Source organism: Mercenaria mercenaria, chromosome 7 (assembly GCF_021730395.1).
Source record: "Mercenaria mercenaria strain notata chromosome 7, MADL_Memer_1, whole genome shotgun sequence".
Classification (NCBI taxonomy): domain Eukaryota; kingdom Metazoa; phylum Mollusca; class Bivalvia; order Venerida; family Veneridae; genus Mercenaria; species Mercenaria mercenaria.
In genome coordinates, this window is record NC_069367.1 from 68,670,725 (window position 1) to 68,682,474 (window position 11,750).

The 11,750-nt window shown below is 33.3% G+C and overlaps 1 protein-coding gene across 2 annotated transcripts; it reads left to right on the forward strand.

Moving 5' to 3' along the window:
• Positions 1 to 790: 790 nt before the first annotated feature.
• Positions 791 to 11,431, forward strand: LOC123553987 (carbohydrate sulfotransferase 11-like). Of its 2 annotated transcripts, none has more exons than XM_045343794.2 (3): positions 791 to 1,684; positions 8,855 to 8,913; positions 9,692 to 11,431. In XM_045343794.2, the coding sequence occupies exons 1-3, from the start codon at positions 1,579 to 1,581 to the stop codon at positions 10,835 to 10,837; spliced, it is 1,311 nt and encodes a 436-aa protein (XP_045199729.2). In that variant the 5' UTR covers positions 791 to 1,578; the 3' UTR covers positions 10,838 to 11,431. The 2 variants fall into 2 exon arrangements, with proteins under 2 accessions (XP_045199729.2, XP_045199730.2); XM_045343795.2 differs by having other exon boundaries at positions 794 to 1,684; positions 8,855 to 8,925.
• Positions 11,432 to 11,750: the final 319 nt, after the last annotated feature.

Sequence of the window (11,750 nt, forward strand, 5' to 3'; positions counted from 1 at the left end):
ACTTGACAATTCAGCCTCAACTTGCTCTTTTTTGAATAGCATTAAAATGGTCGAGGGAGAGCTAGATGCAAATAATCCTTTGCATTATGCACACGTCTTTAAGACATACTTGCAGAGACGAATAAAACATCTGTCAGCTGATAACATTTTTAGTATTCTCAAATGTCTGTGGCCAATGTGGCATTTGACGGTTCATATGATCCTGTATGCTTGTATACACATTGTAAGCAGTAATACAAAAATATTGCATTGTAGTCTAGCTGCTTACATTCAATATTTTGCAAAAGACCATTCTTAAACTTGCTAATCAAACACACATCAAAAACCCTTACAAACTGGAAAACAGCCTTCATTTCAAGGTTTTATCTTGACAATGATTCGAATCTGCTGGAAACTATTAAAATATACCTGAAAATATTTGTAAATAAGAAATGCAAATAATTCAGATGCCATATTATTGTCAAACTGACATATTTAGCATAGTAATTAAAGTATACAAATTAGGTCACATTTAAGTCTATTTATAGAATATTTCCGACGGTTGAATTTGAAGAACTATCACAATGTTAGTAAATATGGTATGGAGAGATATCAGTATAGTGATTTTAACAACTCATAATCTGCACTGGGTTTGAACCTAAAAATATGTACACATAAAACAGTAAGGTGCTAGGTGTCTTTATAATTAAACTTGACCGACCATTAGTTCGTCCAGGTAACTGAGACAATAAAGAATCGTTTATTGTAAGGAAAATGACAACCGCCTTTCATATAACGAGCGTAAATGCCCAAGGCATTCCGCTTTTGACATATAGTAACTTTCTTAATCACAAGATAATAGTTTTTGTTTACTTGTGTTTTTTCTAATGTTTTCTTTATGTTTTTTGTAGAGAGGAACGGACTGATTATATAGTGCAATATAACTGTGCGTTTTATGCTATACATGAGACCAGGCGGAATGTACACGTTTATAAATTGAAATAAATATATATTTACTTTGAGATATATTAGTAAAATTATCAAACAAAGGATGTAAGCTACTTCAGGACCGGATTTACGCTTTAAATACAGACCACCACAACAATTGACGCGTTTACATGTGTGCAATAACTGTATAATTACATGAAACATGTATCAGTAGATAGTGCACAATTTCAATTGCTGTTCAAATATTTAGTTTAAATGAGACCTTATTAGCAAATTGATCAGGAGTATTATGTATCTAAATGCTTAATATAAAGTGGTTATATTTTTAGCATCTTAGAAAAGGAGTATACAAAGTATTGGAAAGTAACTTATGTAGAAGGGATGTATAAGTATACAGTATTAAGATCATAGAAAAAAGAAATTAATTGGATATTTGGTAACATTCGACGTAGCTATACATGATTAGAATTTTCATACCAACTGCAGTACCCGAGGAAACCTGAAATTCTACATTTCATCAAGTACAAAATTCCTTTCAAACAAACACAACTGATATACAGGCTGAGGCAATTAATATTTGTGTTTCCTGGTAACCGAACACCCTTTAATAATACTGTAAGGGTTGATGGACGGTCAATATAAAATGAAACGATGACGTCATGGAAGTATGCAAGATCTTTGAAGAAAGTGGTTTTCCACAGGAAATGCCTCATTCTCATGGCCGCAATATCAATGCCATTCTTTCTTCTAACTTACGGTAAGTAGATACGGTATAATTTTACAATTTATTCAAGAACCTAACATTGCCGCTCATATGATCCGCCATTTTCTGAAAGGTAAAACCAGATCTTTTTTAATAATTGTTTGCTTTCTCTAACATTCTGTCAATGTCACCCTACTTACCTTGAGAGAAATACTACTTGTTTTATAACATTTGTGTCTATATAAGAAAATATAATTGTTTTTGCACGAAAACCAATTTATTAGTTACAGTTACTGGTTTCTGCTTATATTTCAGCAAGGATGTGATAAGAAAATACTGTATACATACAGGTAGTGAAAATACATACGAAATAATAACCTCCACAATATATTTATTAACTGATGGCATGCACAAGTAATAAAATGTGTGCTACCTAATTCATATTTTAATGCAACTGCCTAACAATAATTCTTGAATTACATAAGGCAAAATGATATGGGTGACATTTGAATATACCAGGATCATTTGTCTTAAGTTGAATAACACATTACACACACAATGTCATGTTGCTACCTCAAAGGTGAATTTTAAACACATAATTATGCTGTACATTACTTTGATAATATGATTCATCGTACAAAAACGCAATATTGTTTACCAAACAGCATGAAACATAACATTATGTGACAGCGAAAATATAATTGCTTGCAAAACAAGGAGCGGAGAGCTCGTTTACACTTACTGACATTTAAGGGAATTAACTTTTTTTAGATCTAACATATGATACTCTTTAACGGATTGTCGTGCCCCTAAAAGGATTAAATTCATTACTGTTTTATCACTGTTATGAAATGTACTAGTATATTGTACGGTATATACGCTTGAAAGGTCAATAAGACAGTCTCTAGACAATGTCCAGCTCCGTATGAATGGCGGCCATGATTCTTTACAAAACGCAGTTACAGGCTGAACACCACTAAATCCGGCTGTTCTTTATTTCATATAAAATCCACTTACTTCGTAACGGTTTTTCGACATTTTCTAGCATATCAGATTTTCAGAGACTTATATTCCAATAAAGAACTATATAAAAAGAAAAGGGGGTGTTAACTTTTATATAAGAAAACTACAGTTCGTTAAATACAACCCGCTGAATTTACTACTTTTCGCTTCTTTCAATTTCTCTTTTCGAGACATTAATTTTTTACGCCGCCATTTTTACCTAGCATGCGATAGGAAAATGCCGATTTCGACAGAACGCAAAGTGATACATACTGAAACGCGGTAGAGTAAAAGTAAACAAGTTGCTGTTGAGAAAAGACACTAGGAAAGGAAAAAAGATTAGCACTATTCATATTTGGACTACTTGTGACCAGCGGAGGTTTACATTTGTTTTGGTTGTGATCAGCCTTATATTATCATATTCATAGAAGATGGTACATAATGTTCTGAAGCAGGTTTTATTATCCAATTATTTCAAGCTACCTAACGATGTTTCTCTTTAAAAATAATGTCACTATAAATTTGTAATTACGATCAAAAGACATGACACGTTAAAGTTATTCCATCAGTATTAGGAAATGAACTGTGTAGAAAACTTTCTAAAGCCGTAGTCACGCTATAAGAATTTGATATAAAATTAAAAGAATTAAGGTATACTCTTTATCATACACATTGAAATACACTTAAACTATACTCAGTTGCTATCTGTTCTAAAAAGAAATGTTTTTTTTTTTAAACTTTCTTTAGAGTTATGTCCCTTTAAGCTTTCATCTTTTATCAATGATTATATGTGCCAGCGTTTTAAGATGCCTTTAACCTTGATCGCGGCCTCATTTCCATGTTTTACAATTGATGAATTATTTATGAGACAATTTACACCACATACAGAAATGATTCAACGATAAACAATGAAAAAGATATTTGGGATCCTCGCGGCGATATGCGTGATACTAAACAATAAGTGCGATAATTATTTTCCTTTAATGTTAATAAAAGAGAGAAAAACAACACGAATGTATTATGTAACATTTTGAACTGGCATAAGAAGACATGCCTATTACATACAAACGGCGCCATATAACTGTCAGTAGTATTTTAATTGACAGGTAAAACATGGCCTATATCACTTTGTCATATTTTCTGCTTGACTGTTAATCTATTTCAATATTAAACACTTATTGAATGGATTGCCAAAGGACCATGGCTTAATACTTTTTTATCATTGATCGGCAAGCGATGCGATAAGTGTATTATTACATTACATCAAACATAAAATTTCATACATTTGTTATTTTTTAGCCCAGCAAACCTATTTTGAAAAAAGACAGACCATAAAGCACACACTATGAACCGATGTAAAGATTCACTTAATAATATTTACAATAAATTTCAGTGTCTTGATTTATGCGGTTGTTAAAATGTTTGTTATACAAAAAAACTTTCTGCAATGTTTTGCAATTCAGTGAGCACGAATTCATGTGAATTCAAATGCTTTATACTGAAACTTTATTTGAAGAATTACGGTTGTCACGGTAGAAATGGGTATACACAGCATTTATACTCTAAAACATTCACGTAGAAGATATAAATGAAATACAAAGTGCAAAATGCATCGATTGGTTTATTCAAACGAAAACGTTTTCATAATTGCATTTAGCGGATATGTGCGTTTTCTACTTTTTGTTTCGTAATAAAACAAGGCAGAAAGGATACCAATGGTTGTAAACGTCAGAAAACGGTAAACAACTTGTCTTTCAAAATAATCGTGCATACTATTAAATACAGTCATTGTAGATCTTACAATGGAGAAAATGACAATAACTGTCACAATGTGTATAATGCTAGTTTCAATGACTGACGCCATAAAAAGCAAAAATAGAAAGGGCAATCATACGCCCTGCATGCTATGGCCTTTGGTAAATCTCTACTATTTACGCGAACTTCATTGAAGTTATGTACGTTAAAATTTAGCCTGCTGTTGGCAAGTGGTTCTGCCTTTGCGACATCCATGCCTGCACTGTTCGCTATTGTCAGTAAATTTTCAGTGAACACCCCTTCGAATAATAAATGGTATTGCCCAAGTAGAATGATGGACCGGTCGTTCGATGATAATTTGAACACTGCCCTTCGCTCGAACTCATCGTCAGGTCCCAACAAAATCCCTGTATAATGTATATTGTTCGGCGGCTCGAACTACTAACTATTAAAATCAATTCAAGTGTGTTCAGTTTAATTTTAGTTAAAGATTTATGAAACATCAATAAAATCAAATTCCATTCCTTTTTAAAGTTTCAAAGGAATAAATCATGTAAGATCTTTTAGAAGCGTAAGAACGGAGCAGTATTTTATAATACATGTTTTCGGATGGATGTATCATAAAAAGTCATATAATTCTAGCAATGTTCAGGACATTATCAAACATCTTTTCCTGAAACACTCATATTTGTATACATTTATTACAAATTACTGTCATAGAGAATAAACTGACTACAGTTACACAAGACGCTATTAGATAATATTGTCTTTATCATCATATGGGCATGAATGTTGATGACAATGCAAGTGAGCCTCGCCATGAGAAAACCAACATAGTGGGTGTGCGACCAGCATGGATCCAGACCAGCCTGCGCATCCGCGCAGTCTGGTCAGGCTCCATGCTGTTCGCTTTTAAAGCCTATTGGAATTGGAGAAACTGTTAGCGAACAGCATGGATCCTGACCAGACTGCGCGGATGCGCAGGCTGGTCTGGATCCATGCTGGTCGCAAAGCCACTATGTTGGTTTTCTCATGGCACGGCTCAAGTGTTAATTTATCAAGTTGCATTATCTCATAGTATAATCAGACATTCTATTTGACAAGTTAATCTTTATTTACAACCACTCTCATTTGTCTTTGAAGGCAACATGTCATGTCTAGTCGCCCCAGCCGCGAATCCTTAAAATTTCCGTTTAAATCATACATTTGTCAACAGTGTTCTCACAATAATATTGATATAAGTATCTCATCAACATAAAAGGTATTACTCACAAACAGTATATTGTGGTGCTTTTTGACCTCGCTTTTCCACTTGATTTTGAACTTATTTTGAATTTTCCATAAACGAAAAATTTTACGAGTTTTATATATGTTGAGTCCTTCATTATTTAGGTCCGATAATTTGAGCCAAACCAATAGCGTATACTTTGAAATAGTTTAAACGAAGTGTTGAATATACTTGTGCAAATGTCGAATGCATCTTTATTAGGAATTATGGAATATTACAAGATTTGGCTAATCTTTCAAACTTTGTCAATTCCAGGTGCTCGTGATTTAGGAACTGTCACCAAAGACAAAATATGTCAGTTCAGTTAAATATGTTTATACTTTGTTTAGTTGAAAAACACAAGAGGGCTACAAAGCAAACTATTTCCTGACATACTGCTCAAACGTTAGTGTACATGTCCCTTTCAAAATTTAAATACACAGGGTTTTCTTTTATTATATAACTGTTTGCATATCCCTATTGAATTTAGTAAATTTTAGTCAAAGTAATGTTAAATATATTTGAATATGAAGCGTCAAAAGCCATCAAAATGGAATACATTAAAATACCTGATATTACACTGCTTTTAATCGCAATTTTAATACTTACATCGGTTATTATGGTTAACTAACCACAAAGTGAACTAATAAGCCCATACTACTTTACACCAACTATATATAAGCTTGTTCTAACGCTGAATACAGAAAAAATAGGAATACTTGAAAGAAAGGTTCGCGTCAAGCGGTAGGGAAGTAATTAAAAATAGGTGTCTCTTTAAAGAGTTATGAAAATAAAAATGCTGCTCATCGTATAAACAGCCTAATTTTTACATATATTATCGTTCGATAGAAGATACAGGATCTAAATTACAATTGAAAAATAATGAAACACAGAAAGCTTGATATAATTGCTGACATCAGTTATCCAAGTCTGCCTTGCAGCCCTTTTATGGTCAAGATTTTATTATTTTTTATCACGTGTTTGACGTCATGGGAATGAAATAAAGCTATTACATAAATTTGATGATATTTTAACGTTATAAAGTTTTGACTTTGACATCGTTTCAAGTACAAGAGAGTTCGGTTTAATTGTCTTGGTTTATAGTAGGAAAAGAAGGAAGAAACAGGAAAATCTACATGTGATAAAAATAATATTACAATTGTGTCTTTCCACTTTGAACTTATCTAACTCGTTATTTTTTTTATAAATTGCTCGGCAGACACTCGCACTTTAATATTTTTAAGTTCTATATGAAAAGATACTCGTGTAATATCCTCTATATTTCAAACAAAACGTTATTTTCAGAAGCATAACTACCAGTTGATATCGCAAAAGATTGCTGTACTTGTAAATTTTATGTATCCTGTTTAAATAAAGTCATCTGAGTGGGAGACAATGTAAACAATGACTTAGAATAGTTTATTTACCAAAACATATCCGAATGTTTTAGTTGATAACAGTATCTTTAAACATAGCCTTACTCGTTCGGCTTAATGGGATGGCTTATTTTATATCTACCACGGCACCGGTTTCAATACACAGTATACCGCCGATGACACTAAATTTCAGAAACACAATAATGCCAGAGGGGCAATTTCATGCTTTAATGTCAACATAATTTCATTATCAGAGATGTAATCATAACAAAGACAACAAACATATACCAGGAAACGTTCCCAACGGATTTCATTGGGGATTTCCTAATATATTTCCTATATGCAGAATACGTTCGGACGTGTCGCTGTCCCGAAACGTACTATTATTTGGACTAGTTTAAACAAAGAGCTGAATCCCTTTTTAAAGACACCTACTCATTCCGGAATAATTTTCAATGAAGTGCCGTTAGGCTAAAAACATGAGACTAATTACTATGTATTGAATTTTTTACACATACCCATAGAAACAGATATGGGAGCATTTTGTTCTGACAAGTCGTATTTAATTGCATGTTTCGTACTTTGTCAGTGAACCGAATACTTATACATAATAATCGCATACGTTTTACACAGACATGCATGTAAGATAGTCATCATTCTGTAGTACTATTGTTGGCCTGTCCCATAGATGATTGCTGATCTTACCTGTATCATTACATACAAGAGATCATGCTTTTATTATACCTATATCATTACTCCCCTTTAAGTACGTACAGGAGACCATGCCCTTATCTTACATCTTATCAACGGCTTGATGAAACTTTACCAAACTTGGTCTGTAACGTCCTTCTAAGGTACACTCAAATGGTTCCACTTGACTGATTTTAGGGGCTGCCAGACCTAAAAATAGAAAACGTTCTGCTCATGAACCGTTTGATGATATGGATCATTACTTAACTTGATCTATTGCAGCTTTGCAAGGTCCTCCCTAGATAATTTTTAATCTCCGCTTGACTTATGTAAGGGGCCACCAGAAATAGAAATAGAGAAAACCCCTTTTAAACGACTTCTCCTCTTGAACTGCCTGATGGATCATCACTAAACTTGGTCTGTAGCATCTTCATCTTCGTAATTTAAAAGTCCTCTCCAGAATTTATTAAAATGGTTTCGCCTGACTGACTTTAGGGACTACAAGCGCTAAAACAGAAAACACCTTTTTTGATAAACACTGTTGTTGACATTCATGATTCAGTGTGCCACATTATATATTCAAGGTCAAATACGTGGTGCTCAGTTTCAGTGTAGCAACTATGGCCACTATGATTCTCTTTTGTATTTAGTATAAACAGTACATTGGTTTACCCCTCAGCCTGTATAATGTACATATAATATCTCATATGATCAAAAGAATTCTAGATGTAACAACTGTTGAAAACCATTTGTTTGTTAATTATTCGTGTTAGATGGAAAAACTGTAATGTTTAGAAGTGTAACATGAAAATAAGTAATAGTATGTCTTTCATGGCATTTGAGCATGTCTTAATTTATATTTCAAAAAAATAAAGATGTATGAGAAATTACATTTATGACACAAAAACTGCTCAAATGTCAACACGTCTCATGGTCTCTGGAAATAAGACAGGTGAATGTTGTTTTATTTACCAGGTTACTGGTACAGCCAATTTCATATTGTACTGAAACAGCAGCATAGCACTGGTAGAAGATGGCAGTACTGATGTGTAAACGTCACTATTAATAATCATACTTTGTTGGGTTTTTCCACAATAGAATAGAAAATTGCATTTATATTTTTTCTACTTTCAGCAAGAAGAGGAAATGCATTTCTGAAAAACGATCTCCCGCCAGAAAATGCTGAATTTTCTGTAAATATCAGAGTATGTTGACGTTTCCCTTCAATGCTAGTACATATATAACAGAATAAATGCAAATATTTGTGTAAGGCAAACATAAGTAATCTAATGTATTGTTTTCGGCAAATATACCGTGAATACAGAAGATGACATAAATATTGTCCTTATGTTGTTAACAATTGTCGGAGTCCTCGAACTTGCTGACAAAATTTATTGTTTAGTGCATTGTTGTATAAATGAGACACACTGCAGGTGTGCAAAGATCGGAACTGAGACTGTAAGCAAACAATTAAAAAAAATGTGTGGATATGTTATTTTCGAGAAAGATATTGAAATGTTAAAGAGTTTTGTCAGAGTTAACAAGCTACTGTGAACATCTGCCATTTAGACCGACAATTGATGCACATTTAAGCATTTCCTGACATTTGTATACAAATTCAAATTGAAATTAAACTGTTTTGCTTAATCAGATACAAGTAAATAAATCATAAAACTTTTTGAGTTCAATTGTGATGAAAGTTTTTTTCTAAAAAATCACTCTCGTAACTTCATTGGGGCTCAAATTAATGATCTGCACTAGACTTCCATTTCTATTTGAAAGACTTGCACCGTAACCACCAAACGACCAGTTATATTTGGTAACTTTTGTTGAAATACTAGTAAAAAACTTCTATACTATGAAATCTATGACTTCTATAAGAGAAACAATAAAAAAAAGTTGAGGACAGTCAGGTGTTCTTATTCATTACCGTTTTATACTTAACTAATGTAGGATCAATCTCATTTTCAGAAGAAACTGGCATATCATGGAGAAGACTACTCATTCATTGGAGATCGATTCAAAAGACGAAGAGAACATCTACAGGCTCAGTGTAACAGTATGCAAGGATATTTTGAGATTCAGAATTCAGAAAACGCTGTGAAAGAACACCTTACTATTGACAAGAAAAATAGACTTGTTTATTGTGCAATTGAGAAAATAGGGTGTACTTTTTGGAAAAGAGTATTCCAGATTATAAGCGGGTTTAGAAACGTAACAGATCCATTTCAAATACAGGGTATTCGTGCTTATGAAGGCTATCTCACTGCCAAGGGAATGCCGTTTGACCGAATACATTATATTCTAAAACATTCCACAAAGTTTATGTTCGTAAGGGAACCTTATGAGCGGCTATTGTCCGGCTACGTTGACAAACTGTTCGCACCAAACGCCGCGTATTGGTCATTTATTGGTACATATATTGTGCAGCAGTTTAGACCGAACGCAACTAAACGCGAAAAGATCTGCGGTGATGACGTCAGCTTTGAAGAATTTGTGCGTTATTTCATTCGTTCACAACATAACAACATGAGACGAGATGCACATTTTGTGCCAAATTTTGAACATTGCCGCCCCTGTGAAATAGACTACGAGTACGTAGGGAAGCTTGAAACTTTTGAGGAAGATACAATATATCTCTTGAAAAAATTAAAACTTGACGACAAAGTGAAATTTCACAATTTCGAGAGAGAAACGGAAAGAGATGCTATAACAGATGCAGCAGATTATGTTTTTTCTATGCGAAAAGCAATAACTCGTTGTATGTCAATGAATGAGGCATTGTTTCGTGCTTACAGAAAGTTACAAATTAGGGGAATAATTAGTAAGGAAATTCCATTCCCGTTTGCACAGGAAACAAACAGGGAAATCGGGATCAAAGAATATAAGGAAGCCCTTTTAGTTGCGCATGAAGAATCAGGGCCATCCTCGAGCCGGAAGTCAAACAGAAAAGAAGCCTTTTTGGAGGCGTATTCTACTCTACCTCATGATCTAATAATGAAATTAAAAGAAGATCTTAGCATTGATGCCAAACTTTTCGATTATGAACTATACCCGGAGAGCCTTAAAAATAGAGAAAACTACAATAATGATTTCAAATATTTTCAGATCAGGTAAAGAAAGGACTTAGTCTAAAAAAATTCCATTAATTTGCATAAAAGTAACATGTTTGTGAAATAGTTTAGTTCGTGTTGGCAAATTAATTGAAATTAATTATAGATTGTTTTGCGCAGTGCAACTGTTACAATAATATAGAATGTAAATGGATTTATGCGCATTTAAAAGCCATATTGTGACTTTTGCGATATGCCGATGTCCATCTGTTTGTCTTGTGTTTCTTCCATTTTATAAATGCTGTTACATTATATTAAATTTACGCCTAGAGTACTGATGTGCAAAAAGCCCAACAGAAGAACGAGCTTACGTTGCAGTACTGATGTGTAAAGAATCCCCACAGATAAACACACTTAAGTTTGGAGTATTGATCTACTGATAAACAAGCTTGTGTTTTAAGTACTTATGTGTACAAAATATCTACACGGGACTTTTTTCCCGATGTATGCACATGCTTGTATTTTGTCTTTGCATTCGTTTGTTACATTTTGTTTTGCTAACATTTATACCTATCGCCAATGTCCTACTGAGAATTACTGTGTATGTGGATGTATTAAGCTACAACTTTTATTTATTAAATCGTCACTTATACTGTTATTCTGTTTCCTTCAAATTTCTTCAAAAAACGAAATCTTAGCAAGAAAGATTAAAATAGGTAACGGATATAAATAATAAATTCCCTCCTCAAAAAATACTTTCTGATATGCTAATTTAAATGTGTTCATACATGTATATACATATATCATGCTAGCAACAAGATTGGACAGACTAACATGAAGTGTAAATCTTCATAAGTTAAATCTAACTGTAATGTGAAATAAGGCACTGCCTCAATCGGGAATCGATCCGACTTAAACTCACCCCATAAGATTTGAAAAGAATAGTAAATATCTCATTCGGTATATCGCATGTTACC

What these genes read in the sequence shown, in the direction of transcription:
- LOC123553987 (XM_045343795.2), top strand. Translation starts at nt 1,579, where the DNA reads ATGACGTCATGGAAGTATGCAAGATCTTTGAAGAAAGTGGTTTTCCAC. An exon ending in ATTCTTTCTTCTAACTTACG is followed by an intron (nt 1,685 to 8,854) that starts GTAAGTAGATAC and finishes TTCTACTTTCAG; the next exon opens with CAAGAAGAGGAAATGCATTT. An exon ending in AATTTTCTGTAAATATCAGA is followed by an intron (nt 8,926 to 9,691) that starts GTATGTTGACGT and finishes TCTCATTTTCAG; the next exon opens with AAGAAACTGGCATATCATGG.